Consider the following 24,230-nt stretch of genomic DNA (forward strand, 5'->3'; position numbering starts at 1 on the left):
GTGAGCATTTTTAACAGTAAATTTATAGCACTTACTTACTATATCAGTGTTTTGCTATTATTTATGGGGGGCTGCTATGCATTAATGTGTAGGTTTTGGTATGCAAATTACAATAAATGACTATGTGATATAGCAATTACTTAGTCTTCTTCTTCCTTTGAGGAGCGTGAAGCACTGAAGTTCTGCCTGTGAATAAGTGCACTGGAAATATAAAGAGGCATAAAATATAAATCCTCAAAGTAGACACACCTAGAATTTGTATTTGCATGCAATACTTAGGAAATGTAATCATTTACATTGAGTCAAAATAAAAGTAAAGCATCACTGATCAGTCCACCCTACAGCTTTGTCCCATTGTCAGTCCTATATATAATATATACTGATTTCAGGTTTATATATAATAAACCTGAAATAAGTTATTATTAATGCTTAGTTGTGTCACTAAAAGACAGTGATGTGAATCAGTACACTTAAACCAAGTGCTATCATTTACCATTCATGTCCTGCAGATTTTTCAGCATCAGAGAATTAATGATAGCCAGTCGGGAGAAGTCAGTAATGACATCACTCCAGTAACAGTGGAGCTTTTGTTGGTGCCAGTCTTCCATTATTCCCCCCCCCCCCCCCCCCCCCCCCCCCACTGCCTGAGGAAATATGGGTCACTACATGGCATCAGTCTTGTTCTATTAATACTCAGCTGCTGCGATTATACCCAGGATGAAGAAGGATTCATGCAGCAGAGCAGCTGTTTTCACTACTCAGTTGATGCACTATCTATATTCACCACCTGGGGTCCCCATGCTACAACTGTTGACGTCTTTGTGAGCTGACCGAGTAACTGTAACTCTTCCAGTAACTGTGAGAGCTGCAGGCCTTAAGGGGGAGAGGGCGCGCTTCTTTGCACTTACAAAGAGTCTCCTTTATGAGTGTGCTCCGGGGCTGTCATGTGATGAATCCATGTGGAGCCTGAAGGAGCAGAGAGCTGTGATCAGCTGGTCTGAAAGAGCAACGGCAATCATCAACACCGCACACGCCTCGCGTGGATTCAAACACACACGTTAACACATTTCTAAACAACCCCACCGGAGGAGAAATAACACCAGCGAGAATCTTAAGCAATTTATGACCTGTGGAGTGTGAGCTCATCTTCACGATGAATTCAAAAATTCCTGAGTCCTGACACTGGATGCAGGGTGTGAGCGTCCTCCCTATTGTGACTCATAGATCTGTCTGTAGTATCTCCACGCAGCTGCTGGTGTGGTCTCAAAAAATGCAGCTTCGCCTGTGTCAAACAATGAAGTGTTGATTCAATCGATACCAGGCTTTAATTTGCACCTGAAAAAGAGTGAACAAATGACGACTGGCACCCAATTCTGGAGTGTGATTATCATGTGATTGGGACATTTATACCACGGCACTTTCAGATGAGTGTAAAAAGCTCTGTGGAGCTCGTGTCACACTTATCTATGCTGACTTTCGCACCAAGCTTTCTGCTTGGCTGCTCATCTGCCACTCTGCTTTTCTTCCTCTCTTCATCCTAATTGCCATTTTTCACATCCTCCTCTGTCTCTCACTTCCCCCAGTCTCTCATTTTCCTCTTTCCTCCCTCTCTCTGAATGCAGTTGTTTCACTCTGCTCTGTGGTTTTGAGTGGAGGAGCCCCGGGGAAGCAGAGCACAGGATGTATCCCAGAGGACTGTTTGGTGCTCTATTTTCTATGGACCAGCATGCCCTAGAAAGACAGACAGACAGGCCGAAAGACAGGCAACCCCATGCACCCAGGGGGCACTGGGCCCCCGATCTATTTAAAAACACAAATCCAGTCATCCACAAAACACTTGGCCTTTTAGACTCTGCACTGACATGTTCAGAACTTTTCTCTAAAGCAAAGAAAACGTACAAAGTTACAGTAAAAGAAGAATATTTTGCTGCTCTTGTGTCTTTAAAGTGGAAAGCCGAAAAGTGGAAAATGTGTGACTCAATAGTGTAGTCACAGAGGTCATATACATGTGGGAAGAGAGGAATGAAATATAATGTGTATTCACTGCTTATTAGAGAGGAGCACAGGTCAATGAAGCAGCCTTCTGCCTGGCAAGCAGCCAGACAAAGAGGTGTTATCATTAGAAGCCCTGCTGTTGTCTATGTGGATCTGAGGCTCGTGACAAGTGTGAAGCACCAACAGTGGCCTTAAAAGGGGTTAATGGTGCGTAGCTGAACAGACACAAGTTTCAAATACGTGGGTGGGAGGCTGCACAGAAACACAGAGCGAGGGCTGTGGAAAGTTATTCGCTACAGGATCCTGAAAATTAGGGAAAAATAAAAAAATTAATCAAAATGATCACTGAGAAGCAACACTGATGCGCTAAAAGTGTATGTGTTAAGCACAAAATGAGTCCGTACTACTATAATCCCACAATATTAATACATTACTAGCTCGTGCAGTTTCATTTTTTCAGCCTACAGGGGTTGGGCGGTATCCAGGGAGTTAAGATAAATCTCATGGATGTGATATGAGTAAATGTTACCCTTATTTTCTCGCTTCATTACTTACATATTAGACGTGTTTATCTTTTGGCTCGTCTGAAACGTTTAGACATTCAGTACAAGTACAAGAGTAAGAGGTGTTGAAGGAAAAAAGTAGTCAAGCTACATATGTGCTTCATGAGTAAATGTTCTTAGTTATATTTCACTACTGCAGACTGCAGACACCCCCGGTGACCTTTCCTCATCGACTGTATCATGTGGAGGTTTAGAGTTAGGGCATGCTTATAATATCCTTATAATATGAGAGCTTAACTTCTGCAGATCCACGATTTGTTTTCTGCTTCGGTTCCTTGTTTCCTTCAACAAGCATTCACCGAGTCAGCAGATGTTTGATGAGACAGAAAAACCAACTGAACCAATTAAAAGATGAGGAGAAAGCCTGCTCAGTGACATGGAAATGCTGTGCCAGTTAGTATTCATGTTCCAGGAACTATTTCCTAGCTAATAGGCAGATGTGGGGATTTCAGAGCAGAACCATCTATTGAAATAGGCCTCATCCTTTTCATGGCTTCATGTGACAACTCATGCCTCTGTCCCAGGGCATGTGAAATGCACAAGGATAGAGGGTCTACTTTTAAAAACGGACAAAAAAAGAAAGAAAAATGATAAAACAGTGAGCCAAAAAGAAGAAAAAGAAAAAACAAAAAGCTTGATTAGTTTGTAAAAAGATCAAATTATCTTTTTTTTTTTCCTCCAGTGCTTAGCTTTCACTGCACTCAATGAATGGGGTTGTAGTGCTCGCGCCTCGCACCGGCGGGAACGCGCATTTTCTTTTCTTCCAGCGGCACAGAGGAGAGACTTCTGTCTGTCAGAGGGAGGAGAAAGGACTATGTGGAGGAATATAAACCTCTTGTTCTGCGCAAAACTGATTCGGATAACGTCTCTCGCGTCTGTTAAGAAGCCATGAAGTCACCATAGTGGGTCTGTGTGTATTTTTTTATTTTTATTTTAGTCGGCGAACAGGAAAAGTGAAGCTCTGAAGTGCAGGCGCTCCTCCGAGTTTAGCCCACAGTACGCTGGATCCACGGCTGCTGCTGTTGCTGCCAGTTGCTCCGAGAAAAAGAAGATTTTAACAGAAAGAGGCGAGAAGAAGTTTGTGCAAAATGCAAGGAGTTTCAGCTACCGGTGAGTAAAACGAATAACTGCGAGCCTCCCTCTCTGTGTCTTTATTAACCCTCTGCGGTTTTCAAGAGTTGTTTCCAAATGGCTACGGCTGGTATTGCGCACAGGGTTTGAATACCAGAATGCTTTTGCCAGCTGTCAACAGGGCAGCTGCAGGCCCGCATCAGCCCCACAACAAAACTCAGAGCTTGTTTGCTCCTTTGTCGACTTTATCCGCATAACTGAAAAGAGGTATTTCTGTTGTATGGGAGACTGGAGCTGACAGGGCAGGAATAGTAGCGAACCAGTGCCAAACCTTGAGTGAGGGAGCTGTGACCTCACTGCTGCCCCTGTCTGACGCGCCCCTCTCTCATAAATATCCCACACACGTATGTTTAGTAATGAGTGACCGGAAATCAAACACCGCGTTCTAATAATGATCATAAGAAGAGGACTCATTTATTATCCTGCAGTAGTTTGTGTGTGTTTGGCCATAAGAGCTACACACTTTCTTCCAGGAATGTGATTTAAGAGGAGGGGGGAAGTGTTTGCTATCTGAAAGTGTTGCAAGTGTGTCTGTCTGTGCAGCTATGTGGCTGGATGATAGAGGGACATCTTGGCCTAAGGGGAGTGACAGTGTGTGGTTTCCTCTTTGCAGTGTGGGCAGCCATGTTTTGATGCTGAGATCCTTTGAGAATCTTTCCTGCATTTCTATTTCACCACGATCAGAAGAAGGAGGAGGAGGGGGGGGGGGATTTGTTTTTCTTTTCTTTCTTTCTTTTGTTCATCACACACCGTGTCCAGATCATTGTTCCTGTGTCATGCATTTTGCTTTGCATGGCCTGGAGATGACAGATCTGGGGCATTAGACTTCATATTCCTATCAAACAACCCCAAAAAGTTTACTGCCAAAGTTCGTGCAAATCTCAAGATCTTTCACAGAGGCCTGGGAATGAAGCGCTAGCATGCAGACAAAGAAGAGTATGGGGGAGGGCATATGAGAGAAAGAATGATAGAGATGAAGTGCTGATGGGACGATATGGAGCTGCAGCAGAGGTGAGCTATGCAGACAGAAAAAAAAAGAGCGTGTTTGCTGTGAGACTCAGGGGAGGAATCGATCTGCTGTCCTTCTGGCTGACTTTCTTTTTTCCGGCAGTCCAGCAGTGTATCGTTTCTCTCCCACACACATTCACTCCCAAGGCCTTGCTCCCTATTTATTTATTTATTTATTTTGCAGTTCCCTCTTTCTCTCCCACACTGTCCCAGATCAATCTCTGCCCCGCTCTTCCACTTTGTGGCCGCCTTAAACAGCCCCCATCAAAACACACACAGCTCTATTGCTCATCGCAGCTACCATCAGATGAAATACCTCCCCCCTCCCTACTTCCCCAAAATATATTCCTTCCACATGGGAACCCCAACCGGCCTGTGCACTCTCTAATGCTTATTTTTGTGTTTATATGATGGGAGGGTCAAACGGGTTGGAAGCTGCTTGCATCAAATCGTTGGAGAATCTATTAAAATAAACCACATCACAAATAAACTGCGGTTGGATAGATAGTGTGCCTCTCAGTTTGAGGTCTACCTCAGTCCTCAGATTGTTTCCAACTCCATAAACCTTTCTGACAGACTTCAGTCTCCGTCTTACACTCCCTTTGCACCGTGTCTGGTTGAAAAATGGGAGGACGTGTCCCTCACAGATGGAGGACAATAGTGGTTCACGTAGGGCAGCTGGATGCTCCATCTGGCTGTTTAGGTTATTTGTTATTAACAAAAGCTATTGGGCTCGTCTGGGCTAATGTAAACATTTCCCCTCCATGTTAGATAAACAAACAGCAGAGGAGTTATGGTGAACGATGGTGCGATTTATATCTGCCCAGCAAGAAAAAGGGGGAATGGCCATAAGTTATTGTGAGATTGAGCCTAAAACCTTAAAATTAAGCTAAAGCAGCATTTTTTTAGTGATCATATATTGAATGTAAACAGCAAGAGGGTTTTTTAGAACTAGCTGTTGATCTCCAAGGAAGGAGTTTCACTTTCCAGGCATGAATTAAATATCAATATTTACATTTTCCACTTGCTGTACATCTCTTCTACTTTTACAAGTGCTGTCTGAGTTGGGTTGTATGTCGCCTTACGCGCTGATGACATCTGCATCTGTAGCCTTCGTGTTTTCCTGCTGTCTGTCTTTGTGTCTCGTTCTTTTCCAGGTGCACATTGAGCCTATTCCTCCAAATTTGGCAAATTTGGCCTCAGTAATGAGACGGTTAGAGTTTGGTGGTCACTGTGACCTCCCATCTGTGCTACTGTTTCGAACATCAAGGGAATTTCATTAAATTTGACCACAAATGTTCACTTGAAATAAAACATAAACTGATAGGTGAATATGATTAAAACAAATTTCTAATAGGGAAAATGCATAAATCATAATATGTTGGCCTGATCCCAGGTCCCCCTCTTGGACCCATCTAACACAAACTAAAGTAGGGTTTCCCCTTTCTTTTGGGGGTCAGTGGTTGGTGGTCATCTGCCTCTTCAAACAGAGAGCAGAGGACAATTTGAAGGTCAGGATCACTGTGACAACATCATTTTCTGCAAAAAGAGAGACATGGCCATTAATCAGTGCCATAAGTCAGTTACAGAACGAGAGACGGATGTAAACGCCTCATACAAGTTGTCATTTGATCCAAGAATTGATTATAGCTACTTTACAAGGATGCAAACTTTAAGGTTATTTATACTTAATCTATATTGCTCACGGTATAACAGCTCACAAACACAGCAGGAACAGTGAGGAGCTAAATCCGAACATACTGTCAGTTTCTAACACATGTATCTGCGAAAGATGTGACAGGTCTTACGAATTTGGATGGAGTCAGCAGCTACTATCAGTGTACACGGGGTTGTTTATAATGAAGGCAACAACTTGCTGATTAATACTAACCAAAGACAAACTCATAGTATTCCCGTAGGAACCAATCTCAAGCACATCCTCTACATCTCTCTACTCCTCCACGTCTCTTATCTGTGTGTATGTGTGTGTGCATGTGGGGAAGGCAGCATGACTCAGTTTCAGGGCCATGCAGAAGCTTCGGGCTCTTTCCCGGCCTGCCTGAGTGTCACATTGATTTCTCTAATGGTGGTCATGTGTGGGTCCCGCTGTTGCAAAGACTTCAGCTTAAACGACACTCAAGTTTTGCATTTGTGTGTCAGTAGAAAAGAGCCTTCAGAATCCATTGACCCCCCTTTTTTTTTAAATCGGGCACTTTTTTTTGGAAAGCCTTTTTTTCCTACACTACATCACATGAAGGATTACCCATTTAAAGTTGCATCTGCACATGGTGTTTTTTTTTCCCACTTCTGTATTAAACCATCTGTCCACTCAGAATAAGTAACAGCTTTTTGTGCACTGCTAAATGGTGTGAAAGTGTAGCTTTACACCTGATAAGATAGTTTAGCTGGTTTGCTTGTGTGACTTTGGTAAGCGTGACTAAGCAAGAGCCCATGAAACACTTTTACAAAAGTATCGTGACTTCACAACACAACCTGATTGAATCTAAACAGAACTGCGTGGGATAAGAAACTGGTTTGCTTTGGTATGGTTCATAGTTACTAGTTACAGTGAACAGACTTTCTACTTCTATTGAAGCTCCTGCTTAACAGGTTCTCCCGTCATTTCCGGGCTGGTTGCTTTGAAAGGTGTGTTTTGAATCATGGAACTGTTGTTACGTGAATAAGCATAGTTACAGATACACGAGAAATCATTAGTAAATTAAAAAAAAAAAAAATCCACAGCTGTCCCAGTTTTATTTATTGTTATATCTTTGCAGTTTTGAATTTGTTGTGTTTACTGGATTATCAGTTTAGTTAAAAAGTGACAGTAATACCTACCTAAAAGAAAACAGCAAAAAAACAAACAAACCCCAAAAACCTGGTTATGTAAGAGAAAGCTGTAACGAGCAGTGACACAAAAGACACTCAGGGGTGCAGCTGCTGTGTAACAAATGTTCAAACTGCACCTTGTATAATGTAACTGTGCGTGACAGCTCACCTGTCTGACATGTGGAAAAAGTGTCTGTTAGATCCCGACCAAACCTGTTAGTGATTTATAAATATGTTATTATAATAATGAAGTTGGCTAATGAAAGATGCTGCTATTATGGTGGTAAGTGCATAGTTTTGCAAATTCCCTTTATATGTGGATCTCAGTGTATGATGTTGTAGGTGTTTAATGAAATTCAGTGTCTATAGATAGTAAATGGACTGGTTCTTATGGCACTTTTCTACTCTAATTGATTAAGTGATTGATTGGTGTTTAATATGATTTCTAAATGTCAATCCCAATTTCAACTCATTATTACTGAATTTTATTAATCTAACCTGTCACAGATTCTGCTTTTGCAACCTTTTGGTTTGTGATAGATGCCCAGCTATTAAGAAAAGTAAATGAGGTGAAACGTAGCTTACATGAGAATTATTCACGCCTCTTTTGCTTTGTTGACGCTAAAATGCGCTGATGTTCAGAATTGATTTTGTAGTCTGTTTTGAGAAAGCTTGTGTTTTTCATAAAGGATGGGCTTTGAGGCTTCCTTTGATTTGAAATGATTTGTTTGGGCAGCGAGAGACAAAGAGGCTAAAAGCAGGTGGAATTTGCAACTCTGCATAATGTTTTCTCCATTTTATGGCAAAAATCTGACACATACTCATTCTCAGGCTCATTCTGTCATTTTTAAAGGTAAGAATGAATTTCTCAGGAACGTTAATGTAAAGGTCTGAAAATGGCTTAAAAATCTTCCCTCTTTAACAGAGAGGTAATAGTTCTATAACTAGTACTAATAGTACTATTACTAATTACTATTACTTATGAGATAATTTTGTTTGTGTTTGCATTATTGTATCCACCTACTTTACCGGTGAAAGTAGAATAATTAACAGATGTTGCACTATGGGATCACACTGCTTCCAGAGAGTGTTTAGAGATTAGTGAGAGCGAGCTGCACTTTGATAGTGAGTATAGTCGGAGTATTGAGTCAAAATTCTGTTTGGTATTAGGATGTTTCTGATCAGAGTAGCAGTTCTTCCTGCACAAACTGTTTATACTGGAGGTCTCTTGGCTTAAAGTCTGGCTGACACACACACACAGAAGGCGGAAGTGACCTAGTTTTCCTAAATGGTACCAACTGTTGAGGCCTTCTATAAATGAGTAGAATAACTTGGTGTCACTTGATAAACAAGTGCCATGTTAGATTCTGAGAGACTAAATTAATCTCATGCTGCTAATCTTGATGTGTCAAACTGTATGCAAGCCAGATGCATGTCTGAAAAACTTCTGAGAGTGTGTATGTGTGTGTCTGTGCGGGATTTATTGAGTTTAACTCTGCGCTCGCTCTCAAAGTGGAAGAAAAAAAATTATCTGAAATCAGCAATTTTGCTTTGAGATATGATCCTAGAACAGTAGGCTGACTCACCCAAAATGTCTGTCTCAGTCACAGGAATAGAAGGAATGGAGGTCCATTCCTCCAAAGCCTTTTGTGTCTATCTGTATCTTTGTCTGTTCTCCCGTCTGCTGTCTGTCTGGATTGGACCTACCCTGATGAGGGGGATTTTCCTGGGAAAGTCATATGGAAAGAAAAAAAAAGGCTTAATAGTAAAAGCATGTTCCATTATATTTCTTTCCCTTTGTGTGTGTGGTGTGTGTGGTATGTGTGTGTGTACATTTTATGAGTGGAGCTCCTTTTTAGCACACTGAAGGCATTGTGTTTTTCCTCCTCTGATCATCAGAAGAGCAACCTCTATGAAACTGTGGCTTCCTGTACACACTGGGGCGAGGCAGGGTATCTAGAGAGGAGAGAGGCGGGGAGAAAAAGGAGCAGGGAGGGAGAGAAAGAGAGCCAGGTGGAGTTTACCTCTAGGTTAGATGGTGAGCATCAGCATTCGGATACAATTGTTCAGTCGAAGGTGTAAAATGGATATAGCCAATATTCTGTTGTCTACCAATCTAACAACTGAAAACAGCCCTCTTCAAGCAATGTTTGCTAAAATATACGATTCCGGCCTGAACATATAAATTCAGAACCTGTTTGGAGCAGTTGGCTGCTTCTGGTTCTTTCCAAAGTCCAGCCAGTATGTACTGGTCTGCTATAATTAGCCAACTAGGGATATACTTTCCACTTTATTAGGTACACCTGTGCAATTGCTTGTTTATGCAAATTTTGAGCCACGTGGTTACAACTCAGTATGGATGTAGGTATGACCACGACCTGCTGAAGTTCAGCTGAGAGCCAGGGTGGAGAAGATCTCGGTGACTTTGAATATGACGTGGTTGGCAGTGCCAGACAAGCTGGTCTGAGTACTTCAGGGGCTGCTGACCTGCTGGGGTTTTTGACGCACAGAGTACAGTCCAAACAAGAGAAAATAAACAGGGAGCAGCAATTCTCTGGGCAAAGATGCCTTGTTGATGCCACAGGTCAGAGGAAAATGGCGAGACTGATTTGATCTGATAGAAAGGCAAGACAGTAAAGATGCAGAAGAGCATCTATGAGTTTGTGAAATGCATTTCCCACCATTTGTTCTTTTCAATATTATTAAAAAAGATTCAGTCCAAACTCAAACTCATGCAAGAAATCTAAAAACAGTGGAAAAGGTCTAGAGGTGCATGGAAAGATGACCTTGAAGGGAAGGTTTGAGATCATCTAAATTGGATAATTTAAATGTTTAGGTATTTTTTCCCTCCTTAAACAAAATAACAATACAAAATATTGAATACGACCAGCTTTCGGGATTATGTTAAACCTTATTTAAAATGTCCAGTCCAGTTTAGGGATGCACTAGTGATTTTTTTCTCTCTCTCTATTGTATAAGGATTTTCCAGAAACTCACTGAATCCTGTTATTTCCTCCCAGGATTGTATTACTTTATTTGGCCCTTTTTCGTTATGAGCAGGGACTGTTATAAAAACTCTCTGTGGTAGTGCTTTCAAGGACGCTGCTGCTGAGAAGCAAAAATAAGCCAATCAATAACCAAACAAGGACATGTGAGTTTGGTTATTTCTTCTACTACAGGGTTGCTGCTTGTCCTTGAGCCATAACTCTTTGTGTTTGTGCACTGGTTAATGACCATCAGCGTGGGCTCCACGTGTATACGTTTCCCATCTCAAAGCTCCAGATGTTGAAATCTGCACCCCAGTGAAATGACACCAGTGGCTCACTTGAAGGTTGGAAATCAATCTAAAATACAGACGTGCCTTAGAGAATGGTTAGCAAAGCAAATAAGTTGTATATCTTTTGGAAACCCGGCAGTCCTTGATCTTTCAGCTAATTTAATTCCTCAACAATTCCCACCCTCCTTCTAACCCCCCCCACACACACACACACACACACTCATTCACCTGACGTCGCCATAAACCATGTTGTAAATGTCTTCCTAAGTCTTGCTGATTGCAGCCAACAAAGACAGCCTGTGTTCAATTCTCCATGCTCTCTCCCCTGGGTGCCCTCCCACCCTACACCCCCCTCTGCTCTGCCCTTCTGTTGTTATTAACCATTGTCTCTCTCCCTTTCCTCTTCCTTCCTTTAAGCCTGTGTATTTTTGGTCCTTTAGAACGAGCTCAAGATTCTGCAACTAAGAGCAGACGCTTATTTGACTTGTTTAAAAAATTTTTTATTCTAACACCTTCTTTTTAACACTGCAGACACACACACAGCCTCAAGGCCTGTCAGTCAGCAGAAAAAAAGTCAACTTTTTCTGCCTCTGTTCTCTTCAACTGTCTTCCGCACTACCAGTCTTAGACTGTCACAGAGTAGCTCCTTTTTGGATGCCACGGCTGTTTGAACAGGGCTCTTATTTAGTCCAGTATAAGGCGATACCAAGTGTGAAAGTACTGTACTGTCTGGAGCCTTTCTGTATTGGATGTATGCATTTTAAGGGTCGTGACCCCAGCTGCTATGACAGTGTTTCTGTCTGTTAGGAGAAGAGATGCTGCTTTCACTCAAACAGCTTTGTGTGATGATTTGTTATGACTGCAGACGTGTCTGCCCCAGCGAAACCCGGCTGCCTTCAAAGCCCTCCTGTCACTCAAAATATCACCAAAGAAATGAAACTAAGCAGGAAAAGCTGCTTTTTCTTCGTAACTTCTTTTTTAAGATCGAATTTTAAAATGTCGCAAATTTGACGTTGTATTGTTGCCACACTGAGTGCACAACTGCTGTGGTACCACTAGGTGGCACTGTTAGGTTACTCCTGGCGACCTCCAGAGCTGATTAAGAAGAGAGCATTTCCTAACCATACTCTACAGCCTAGATTTAAACAAATAAACAACGAATTTTTTTTCATAATGTCTGAATTTTTGCTTGTTATGTGATAATTTTATTTCTTAAATGTATTTTTAAGAGAAAAAAAAATTATTCTGTGGGGAGAAAAAAGAGCAAAAAGCAGGTCCTGTCTTTCTGGATTCATTCTGCATCATGGCTATAACCCTAAATACCTCAGCAGAGTTATGAAGACTTCCCTTCAGTGACAAGACAAACAGGAAGACCTACAGCAGATCATGTGGCTGTGACAGAGCACATATGTAATCATCACTGAGTCAGTCAGTCTTATAAGAAAAGACTGAATACCGAGACAGGCTAAGTACTGTTGTAAGATCTTCAAGGTATTTAAAACAACCTGCCTGCCAAGTCGCTATGGAAAATGATCATAAGCCAGAAGGGCTGGAATCTACTGGGCCACACCATATTGTATTTGTTCTCATTTCTAATACTTACAGTCTTAGGGAACATATGCTAAAAATAAATATATGTCTAATATTTGGAGATTCAGGTCATGAACATAAAAGCAGTGGCAGTGCTGTCTACGCTGTCTGCGGGTTCTACACAGATCTGAAGCTCTAGTGACGGAGCTGCTCTCGTTCTGGGTGACCTCGAGGTGCTTCGCACTGAAGGTCACCCTGGCAACAGCCGGCTGATTCTCGGCTGTCTCCTCTCCTTTCTTCTATCGTAGTCTGCCCTGCCCGTCGGCCATTTATCTTGCTGTAGTGCTTTGCTTCTGTAATGACTTTGTGAAACAAGATATCACTGTGATATTGGAGCAATATCCGTGCTCCGCCTTGCCGCTTTAATGGCTGCAGTTCGAAATGACTTGCATTTTTCGACAGTAGTTCTGAATTTTCACATCCTTGCGGTAGGATGCATCACCTAGGCCCTGCCTTTGTTTTGAAAACATCACCCGGGGATTTGAACTGATGCGTTTACGAGCACTTAACTGTACTGCCCTCTCCCAGCATGCCTCACCCAGCCTCAGCTCTCATCACAGGACAGTCATAACACCCTGCACCTAATGAGGAGATGAGAGCCACATCCACACAGATGGTTCCTGTTCCTGTGGCCTGCTGTGGATAATCTTTGTCAAACAGTTATTTCAGGTTTTGCCATTTCTTTTCGTTTTGTTTTGGGGACTTTTTTGGGGGGGGGTGTTGCATCCCCAATTCACTAACAAGCTCTTCACTAGATTTACAGCGATCCTGAAAGGTCAAAATGCAATAAAACAACAAGCCGCCTCAGGCTGCTCAGCATCTGTGTTTTTGCGTATGCATGTCTGCATGTGTGCGCACATCTGCGAGCAAGCGTGCCTGTCAACTGATTCCCTGAAAAGCGTGTTCTCTGTAGGCTGCTTTAGGTGCCCGAAGCAAAGTTGTTGTAATTAATTTCTTCCAAAAGGACCCTTGAAATATGAGTTGTGTGTACTCTGGATTGTTAAACTGTCGTCTACCACGGTGCTGCTGTTCAACAGTGAATGATGAGTCTCATTAAGCTAGGAGCGCCACACACATGCTGGTCTTCTGCAGCGTGACCCCGCTGATATGTCTTCTTGCGTTCAGCCGGTGAAAAAAAAAGCGAAACAGCTAGACGCGCATCATCTTCGGCTAATCTGTTTGCCAGCTGGGAGACTGTGCCAGCAATACACTTATTGGGAAAGCTCTCATAACCACAACAAGCTTCAACCCTATTACAATAAGTAGCTTGTGGGCTCGGTTCTCTGAATGACACTCAGAGAAGGATTGCATCATTCTTGTCTCTAATCCAGTAGAAGAAATGTGACTGAGTGAGTGCTACTCTCAGTTTCAGTGTTTGAGATAGCTGAGGTATAAATATGTTGACTCATTCACAACCAGAATTTGCAGATGCTTTGCATTCTGCAGGTCACTCGCTCCTGTTGGTGATCGTAGTATTAAAGTTAGCAATCTCCAGATATTTGGTTCTCACGTAAATAACTGCTTCATATTTTGGGTCACAAACATGCAAAGAGGCAGTTGAACTGTAAGATTCTAAATGACAGAACTGATGAGCAGATTTGACATATTATCTTCCAGGTGAGACTGTAACGATAAACACATCAAGAGTTAAATGGTGTTGGTTCAGTGAAGCATGGATCATTTTTCACATCGCCCTTTTGGCTGTGCTTTACTTGCACGTGCACAATCCATCATGTCATACAGCTACTGGTGACAAATGCCCTTGTCTTAATGCATGCTAGAGACTTTCTCATTTGACATAAATACATACACGCACACACATAATGCAGATCTTGAAAATGGAGCTCATATTTTTGCAGTTTTATGCCTGGCAACAAGGTTGTTTGTGACGTTGCTCTGCATGTTTGTTGTGCTGGTGAAGCTAGTTGCACCACATCATCATCCTCCCTCTAGTTGTCTGACCTCACATACCTCATGTTTTCATTTCATTTTGTGCCAACTTTTTTCCTTATTTGAACTATTTATTTTGACTCTTTCTGTTTCTCTTTCTATCTCTGCTGCACTGTAATCTCTACTGAGCCGTGCATAATCACAGGCCATCTGGGCGCTGTAGGGAGAGATGAGCCTGCAGCTCGTCAGATGACCAAACCCATCATGGGTGGATAGAAACTTGCGTGTGCACTGCATCCTAATATACACACATGCACACAATCACACCTTTTAATAGTTACAAACCATCACAGGGCTGTATGCTTTCATCACACCTTTTAAGACCATAATCAAGGACATGCACCCTGAACAACGAACTGCATTGTTGCACAATGGAAGTAACTGCCGTGGTATTTGGAAACAAATCACACGTCTTTCAGCACTGTTTATTGATCTTACATGGCCAGAATGTTATGAATGTTTTTTGAAGTTGATTACCGGTAAGCTTTAAAGCATCTCTCCTTTCTTGTTTTTAAAATGTAGGGGTTTTTTTAAAGACATTTTTCAGATGTTTATTTTTAGATGCATTGACAATTGTTGGGAGGCTTTGTTTGCACTTACAGCAACATAATGATGTCTTCATCACAGGCCCAACACACAACCCTGTGTTATATACATAAATTATGTAAATATAGGCACTAATAAAGTGACAAATCCCGTTAATCCAATGTTGCCATGATACAGATTTTAAAATGTCATCAAACAGTTGGTGAATCTCTATCTTCTTGCAGTATTATCTGTATTAAAACCTGATGGATTTGTCGATAATACCAGCTGATATTATCACACAGCAGTTACCTCTGCATATTTGATTTGGCAGTTTTTTATGCAAGATGTCCTTCCTGATGCAGCTCTTGGGGTCAGGCAAATGTATAAACCACTACACAATGAAGTCCCATCAGAAATAACATTTATAATGACCAAGGAATGAAAATGAAAAAGGTAAAGCAAATAAAGGAGAAACACCCTTCAGCCATGCTGAGTGTTGATGTTGCGTAGTTTGTCCACCAGAGGAGACTCAGCAATTTGGTGAGAACAGTTGGATAATTGTAAATAAGTAATTAAATAATAAAACAGAATGAATATTAGGGAAATTGGCTCATGTTCCCTCAGTATCGACTGATATACTGGAGTCACCAAATATCACCTAATATCGACATTAGTCTTAACAATCCTATATTGGTCTGCCTTAATTTTTATTAATATATTTTGTATTATTACATAACCTGTTACAACAAAACATTTTAAGTGCAACAATATTGTTTAATAAAAGCTGGTGCTAAATCATAGATTTATTTCTCTACTTTTTTGTTTTAGACTTCATTTCCAGTTTAGCATAAACATTCCCTACAGGTTTTTTTTCTATTTTCATTCATTTTGGGAATGTAGTATCTTAACTATTCGCCTTTTTCTTTTTCTTCGTTCTTTGCTGTGCACCCACAACTGCTAACATGCCCTAAGGCCAGGCACCCTCAGACATCATGGGACCAGCGTAGAAAAATACTTTCTAGAGCTCCCCACCTCCATCTGCTGCAGTCTTAATAGAATGTAACAGCTGTTCTAGTGCATCGTCTTTCTGTCTGTGGTGGTGGGGGGTTAACATAGATACATGGATTATGCTGGGCTCCAGCCTCTTTGTAATTCAGATAAGACCTCTCCACTCCTGGAGATAAGTTTAAATATTAATAATGAATTAAAAGATTCTCCTCTGGGTGAAATATTAATGAGCTCTTCTTTAAAGAGAGCCTTTGACTCCTAAGAGAGGAGGGATGACATTGCGCTTGTTAGAGTAATTTAAAACATCTCTTTGATTTTTTTTTTGTTGCTGCTTGAGGATGTTTAAGGACTTAAGGCCAAGGTGAATTTCAGGGTCAGTATTTGATCTAACAGATATTTGGAAATGCCCATTCAAGTAGCTTTTGAACAAGGCTAAGTGACGTATACCAACAAAATCTGACACATGAGCTCAACTGTCTGTACTCATAACTAGAATCTGAAAGCTCTAATTGATCCTTCTATTGAATCTTTGTGAGTGCAGTTCCCCTTTGAGAAAGCTGATCCGGAGGCTTACCGCATCAAGGTGAATGTGTATCAGTAACAGCGGAAGACTAACGCTGTGTCCTTCCTCAACCTCTATCTTCTGCTGAGATTTCTCTAGTTGTTGTGTCTTCCTGGCACTGCAGGACCTTCAGGGACGTGAGAATGTGAAAGATTTCAATTTTCTCAGCTCAAACTCTCACACCTGTGTGTGTGTTTTTTAATAGTTTGCTAGTGGTGAGGGGTAGATTTATTCATATACATATGTGCTTGTGTTGTTTTTCTATGTGAGGACTGTTTGGAAAAATCCTGGAGTCGGGTCAACATGCTGTGGAACGTGAATTGCCTCCATGACAACACTACAGTGTCCTCCCTCCTGCTACCATCTGCAGGGTGCAATCAAGTGTGCCATGATGGCAACAGCACACTGATTGATCTGAACTATTTAAAATATGCTGATTTATATATGTAGATTTGTGTACCGAGTCCTCTCTGACTCTAACTGGGCCAAGTCCTCAGTGTGCGCGTTGTCATCAGTGCTAGAAAGAATGGGGAAAATCAGTGTGTGTTTTTTGCAGACCAAATTCAGCGCAGTCCTTTGAAAGTACGTTGACAGAACTTTGGCAGGCCGTCAAACAGCTTTGATACTTTGTTTTGCTTATTGTTGACTGCATTCTTGTGGATGTCTTGTAGAAATCAGCAGGTGGGGAACTGCAGGAGTGTACACAACATACTCAAATTTCTGTATGTCCACAGACGATAGCATTGGTAGCTAGATTTGGCAGCGTTAAACTGTTATTTTACAGTTTACCTACAATTTTTCAGTCCAGTATGTTTCAGTGTTCCTTAATAGGAGATCTTTTCTTGTCTATCTTTTTAAATCATGGCAAGCTATCTTCCTTGTGACAATTCCTCTATTCCTTGAGGTGCATGGATATAGGAATACCGCCTTGTCTGACATTAAACAACTACAAAATAAATGCCTACCAGATGCGTCACTGGAAATTATTTTAATTATGTAAAATAACTGAAAAAAAACCCAATCACATCAATACTAAATTAATGAGGAAAAAATACTCTGCATTTACTGTATACAACTTAATTCCCATTTACATTTTCTTACAGCCCAGAAGAAAAACATACATGTGATTTGTAGGGCTCGTCTCCCTCGCTGGTCTTCATGTTTTTCCTATTAAATCACAAAAAACATCCTTATGTTCCTTTGAATATACTCAGTTGAGTGATATTTTCCAGTAAGACACTGATGGAGTGGAGTGTGTGTTAGGCTATTGGTCATCCTGTTGGACAGATGTGTGTGGCAGATGCTATGTTTAGGTCAGTAGAGCGAAGAAGATTTAGACTAGCGCTAGTTGTCAATATTCCAGTGGTTTTTAATGTGTGACAGAGACTAAATAATCACACAAAGGTTCCTCTTTGTGGACAGATGGAAAAAGATTGTTGTTGTAATTAGTGAATGTAATAAAGGGTGACAGAAGGGAAGAAAAGCTGTGCCAGCTTGCTGTATCACTATCCTATGCAAGGGAATTCATCTCTGTCTAAATGAGGTTATTCCAGCCTATAAAATGAAAATCAGTCGTCTCTTTGCTCCTTTTTTAAAAGCAGGTTCTGGTCTGAGCTGTGAATTCAGCCTTCGATTAATGAGAAAATCGCAGCAAGATGGCGAGAGGTTCAACATTCCTCCCTAACACACAGCTCACATTCCTGTCTTTGGTGTAAAGAGGGGGCATGAGCACCATGCCTCATTAGATAACCCACAAAGGCAAGGCTCTATTCTAATTTGAAATGGGTTTTTCCCCTTTTCGGATTGCCCTGCAGGGTGGCTGCAGCACTGATTCCCCGTCTGCTCTTTCCCTCCTGTGAAAAGATTTCACCTCGTCAGGTCTGCTGGGTTGAGCAGCGGATGTTAATGCCACGGAGAGCATTACCTCTTCCAGCGTCCAGCGTGATGCATAATTCACTATGCTGAGAATTTCACCCAGTTCAGCTAGAGGTGGCCTAGAATAAGCTGCTAGAGGTGAGTCGGTTTGCAAAGGAGTATGCATTTACTGCCCGTTCACCATGAATACAAGAGGATCAATCGGGACCTATTTTAACCCACTCTGAGCCACTCTCCTCCAGTTTGTAAAACCCTTCGTTTTCTGAATTTAAATCAAACTCAGACACCCATCCCCCTTTTCACATTCACCATCTCTTCCGCTCTTCTCGTCACACTCTGCTCTAAAGCCCTGTTATCGTTTTAAATCGAGGGTTTTCCAACAGTGTTTCCATGGTTATCGGTGGCATTTGTCTGTGGGTTCACAGCCGGTGTCGGGCAATGTCACCCCGTCTTTCAGGCTGATGTCAACTATTGAGTGTGTAGAGGGGGAACACGGAGAGACACGGAGGAAGGGGGTGGTTGTAATTATATGTGCATATGAAGAGGGTTCGAGCAGCTTGGGCGCGTCATCCTGGCAGCTTTTGTGATCCACATGTCTGTGGGGGGAAGTCACGCAGGGACACGGATGTACTCCCCGGAGACTTGTGGTTAAAGCAGCTCCCCGAGAGATACAAATGATCAGAAATACAGATGATGTTTGTTTTGGGGTTTGTTTTTTTTGCAATAGTGCTGAAGGTGTCAGTTCATAACAGTATTTATATAATGGATAATTTGAGGTTGTCAGATGTGAGTGAAAATCCAAAATATTTACATGGGAAAAAACATTGTAGAACAGTTCGAGCAACAGTTTGAGTAATTTAAACAAGAATAGAAATGCACAAATCTAAATATTTTCTACCTTTCTGTGTTTAATATCATTAAAATTTCAATAACTCTGCATTTGGGCTCTTTGCAGGATAAATCAAGCAATTAAAAGAACATTTTTATGAGTGTTTTGTGATCATTTTCTAATGTCATTAGCAAAAAAAATGTGTTTGTTGCCACACCCCTTCGTGTTTCCAGCAAATATCTGAAGAATATCCTCCCTTCACCTTCCCTTCACTTGAGCTCACTTATATCTTCACACACTCATTGAACTACTACAGGCACACCCACTAATACTTACACACACTTCCCCCATCTTTCATTCGGCTGCTTCTTTTCCTCTCTCCCTCCTCCACTCTACCCACTCTCACTTAACTCTCCCCTCCCTCTCCATCTCCCCGTTTTTCCCCCCCTTCCTCCAGCCCTCCTCCTCCTAACCAACCCGGGCCGTCATTAGTTTCCATGGTGACAGTTAGGGAGGTATTATTGCGTGTTGAGAAGTGCTCCTTGCTTCCTTTCAGATCGGTGGCGGCGGAGGCATTGTTTAGCCCACTGCTGTGAATGGTGTGGGGATCAGGACGGGGAGAGCGTAGGACAGGAGGAACGCATCTCTTTCCTTTTTTTTTTTTTTTGGGTGGGTGGGAGGGGGGGGTCCACTGACACTCTCTGCGTTTGTAGTCTGTGGAGGGAGGAGGAGGAGAAATAGGAGGAGGAGCAGGGAGGGAAGTAGAGGAGGAGAGAGAGGGATGAGTAAGAGAGGCAGCGTGGTGGTTGGAGAGAGTCGATGAGGGAGCAGGAGTAGTAGCAGCAGCACGTTCACACCGTCTCCCTGAGAGCGCCGTGAAAACATCCAGACTTCTCTCTGCTGCAGATCGGACTCTGCTTTTTACTGTTCATATGTTTGTCACACAGCAGGAGCGACAGAGATTTCAGACAGAGAGCGAAAACTGAGCAAACATCGGAGGTAGATGGCAAACTGAGTTTAGCCGGTGAGTTACTGATGTCGCTTCGTCATGTGTATATCTTTGTGGGAGCAAACATTAATTCATGAGCTCACTTGTTCAGCATTTAGTTTACATTTTTGTTTTAGTTTGTATGTGTAGCAGGTGCTGCCTCTGCTGCTGCTGCTTCACAAAATTAATGTGTTTTCCTCCCAACCAAAACTCAGTCTGGGTTATGTTTGGGTGCGTGGGCTTCTAGCTGTCTGATGAATGTGGGCTAATTCTCGCTGCCCTCTGAAATATACATGCAAGACTGCATGTTTTATTGAGTACGTACATTGGGGGCGAATTTCTGCTGCCTTGCTTCTTGGATACCCTGCAGTGCTTTTTCAGAGAGCAAGGCAGTATATGTGTGTTTTTCAGTTCGAGTTTGTTTGGTTTTCTCTTTCATCCAAACTGCAGTGGGTAATTAGGAGTGAGAGATGAGCCCCCCGGCTTCTCAAACAAGTGATATGAGGTGAATAATGTAATGAGCGACAAACACTGCCAACTTCATATTACTGTCCTTTTTAATCACTTTCACTGAAATGACTTTTCAGCTGAAAATTTGGCAATTTCCAGTTAATACAAGCTCGCTGAAGGAGTGGATGAAGTGACACAGTGATGACCGCTCAGTGATGTCATTACATGGCATCATGACAATAATTTCCCAGATGATTAAAGCTTAACAGATTGCCCAAACAGCGCCTTGTGTATGATGTCTGTTATTTTCCACTGATATGTTTCTGTTTGTATTCATTTTCTTTCTTTTTTTGCGCAACTATATAATTAAGCTTACTGGGGAGGTGTCTCGTGGAAAGGGGAGTCTGAGTGTTTCTATGACGACTGGTAGCAGCTGTGTGAGCTGAGGCTGAGTGTGTGGCAGACATTGTGGCATTGCCTAGAGACTGCCGCACTCAGTCTAATCAACGACCCCTTGACCCAGATCAATGGGATGATGCTGAGCCAAGCAGCCATGTAGTCTGCCTGGCATGTATGTATTGTAGTACAGTGTTGCACAGCTGCTTACATTTCCTGGCTCACCACAGGCTTGAGTGGTGTCAGAGTGGTCTGATCCGCTTAGATTGGTGGTGGTATTAGTCCAAAAAACAAGCTTTTCATTCATCAATGCAATCATGGTGATTAGATGTATTCAAGTGTAAGTAAGACAAGTAGAATCTCAGCTTTGGTAGGTACTGGAATCCTGAAGTGGGTAATTTTGCATATTAGGTTGGCAAAATAGCAATGAAAGCCAATTTTAACAGTACATATTTATAGAAGTATATTTAGAATTCTTTTAGTTTTACGCTTGAACTTCTAAAATGAGCAGACAAGTGAGGAAATGATCAAAGGATGAGGGTTCACTCCCTGTAATTCATGTTGCTGTCAGTAGAGAAACAAGAAACTGAAAGGCTCTGAAAGTTGTCGGAGATGGGGATGGAGACTTTGACTTGGTTGGGTTTAGACCCCAGTCACAGAGGTCTAGAGTTGGTGGAGGTTGTTGGCGATCGCTAGGTGAAATTAGGCTCAAAGAGGTATATGGTGCTGTAGTGAGGAGCGCTTTGCAATTGCTTTGGTCACTAGCAGATTACCACGGTTGCCCGCTGTTTCTACAAATATGCTAATTTGCTTGGCACACTTGGCAACCATTTAAAAACACTTGTAACCAGTTATTTTTACCTAGCAACCGGTCGTTGCCAGGTGGCTTCTGTACTGGCCTGTGTGACTGGGTTTAAACCAAACTGAGTGTTGTGTAAATAGGTCTGTAGTGTGCTATTTTCTGCTGTGTGCTACATTTCAGAAAAACTAAAAACTATCCTGACCTGATTCTCTGAAAGTTATCCAAACTTCATGTGTGAAAGCAGCTATATTTTCTTTCCAGGTTAATGTCTCTATGTCATTCTCTGCGCTTTCAAAGTAACACAGTCTCACTGCAAAAGCTGCCGATGCTTTACTAAAACCAACGCATACCTCTTTTATTTGCTTGAGGATTGGTCAAAGGTAAAAACTAGCCAAATCTGCTCCTCTGTGACATTGACGCAATAAAAACATACAGGTTGCGTACAGGAGCTGTGAGCACCATAAGCTGATATTTATGGTTAGGCTGACATGTAGAAACTGCTCAAGGCCAACGCACAAAGACACACACAGTGTGTCCTTGTGTGAAAGGCAAAATTTCAGAACCCCTGGGCAGTGGAAAAAGTCGTGAGTCATGTTTCACCCATTTTCCTGTGTCTGGTTAGGTTTACTTCTAGAAATAAGCCAAAGGAAAGGTTTTCAGCCCACAGTGTCCACAAGTATTTAATACAGGGGTGGGTCTGTAACTGTGAGGGCAGCCATTCTGTGGAAGTCATTAGATTTGATCTCTGTATCTCTGCATCTGTACACCTGTTGGAAATTCTTCCCTGTCCCGGAGTGAAGCTAATGTGAAGCAAATTTGATTATGTAATCTGTGTCATGTCGATGTAAACTGATAAAGATGAGGCCCTGCCTTATTTATCCCAGAGCTGGGAAATCCAGCATCATACTTGTGGTTTTTCCTCCATTTATTGGTCAAATCAAGAGGAAGGAAGCGCCTTATATTGGTCAGAGATGCTGGAGAACTTGTGGTGACACTGACCAGACCACACGCAAACAGAAAAACACACACACACACAAATGCCATGCTCAACAGTCAGCCTAATTAATGTACTTCATCACCCTAGTAATTATACCCACAACTTCCTCTTATTCTGGGGCACCCAGGGTCTAGATGGTGATGGTATTTCCTGTGTTGGTAATGTATAATTATATGAATCAGCCTCAAGCGATCAGATAAGGGTGGATCAGTGTACTGCTGTCAGTGTCATGAAGGCATCTAAATAAAGCTCAGTTCCTGTGTGATATTTCACTTTGAGTTTAAAAGTTTGTTTACATTCTTAAGGTTGGAAGTAAGGAGACACAAGCGTTTTACTTTCTAGTATCATGTGTGTCCTTGCTCCTTCGCGTGCATATGCCTGTGTGCGTTTGTGTTTTACTTCTCCATTTGGTCGGGGCAGTCACTCGGAAAGTGTTAGGCGCTCTCTTGTCTCTACTGAAGCGCGTGTGTTGTTTTTGTACAAGACATTGGCATCACACAGGAAGGAAGAGAAAGAAACTGCATACAAGCACACATTAACAAGCAACATTCTAACCTAGTTAAACTCAATTATGAGAAATATTTGCATCTTTTACTCTGACCTCCTTCAGGAGAAAAGGCCACTTGCCTCTAACTGTGGCCTGCTGGTATTTCAAAAAGCTCAAAAGGCTTCAGTGTTAAATTGTCTTTGTAGTTGTCTCCTACTGCTGTGGAAAGGATGAGATGGCTTCCAGAGGCCAGTAACGAGATATTTAATGATTTTCTCCTGCAAGGCATAGTGTGAGTGTATGTAAGGTACACATACACATTTGCTTGCATAGATGTTTGTTAGCAGACAGCTTTTTAAAATATTTTTATGGGATTTGGTGAATCCCTTCTTGCCATATTAACTTCGGAGGGGGTTGTTAATGTCTCCTCATAAAATGCAGAGTCAGTACCTGTGCACTCATGGTTGCAGTAAGTGTGGGAGCTACCATAAATGGTAATTTTCAAGACAGTGAGCTTTTCTTTTTGATCTTCCATTTTTGTATGTCATTTGGCTTGACTCATGTTTCTCACCAGATAAAGTGAGTGAAATGTGGAAATGATTATTTTGATCTTATATTAAAAATTTAGATCAACATTGTTTTTTATTTAAAAGGGTTGTTTTATACATCTCTGCTTAATCTTTGATTTTGGCCAGTCAATCACAGGAAGCTGCAGAAACAGCAGCCCGCTAATTGGGCCGTCTTCGATGATTCCTTGCCTCACTCCTCAGACACCCCATGACAGAAAAACTAAAGCATTTAGCAGACGTGACGGATGAAAGGTGGGCTAGAGCTACCTGCTGCGCGCAGTGGTGATTCTCTGCAGCTCTTTCTATACAGATTTAACAAAGGCTCTGATTTATCCAGCCGTCATGGGATATACAATATGACAGCTATCAGGGGTAGATCATTTCAAGTGTGTGGAG

The 24,230-nt window shown here is 41.9% G+C and overlaps 1 protein-coding gene across 1 annotated transcript in view; it reads left to right on the forward strand.

Annotated features, from left to right (window-relative positions):
* Positions 1–3,333: 3,333 nt before the first annotated feature.
* fgd (faciogenital dysplasia) overlaps positions 3,334–24,230 on the forward strand; it is a 52,880-nt gene continuing 31,983 nt past the window's right edge. Inside the window, exon 1 of the mRNA XM_085259659.1 lies at positions 3,334–3,668. Within this exon, the coding sequence (XP_085115785.1) occupies positions 3,647–3,668 (22 nt within the window). The 5' untranslated portion in view covers positions 3,334–3,646. The remainder of the gene's footprint in view (positions 3,669–24,230) is intronic.

Source organism: Mchenga conophoros, linkage group LG20, assembly GCF_057382185.1.
Source record: "Mchenga conophoros isolate Kocher_MC1m ecotype Shallow Benthic linkage group LG20, M_conophoros_male_GT1.1, whole genome shotgun sequence".
NCBI lineage: Eukaryota > Metazoa > Chordata > Actinopteri > Cichliformes > Cichlidae > Mchenga > Mchenga conophoros.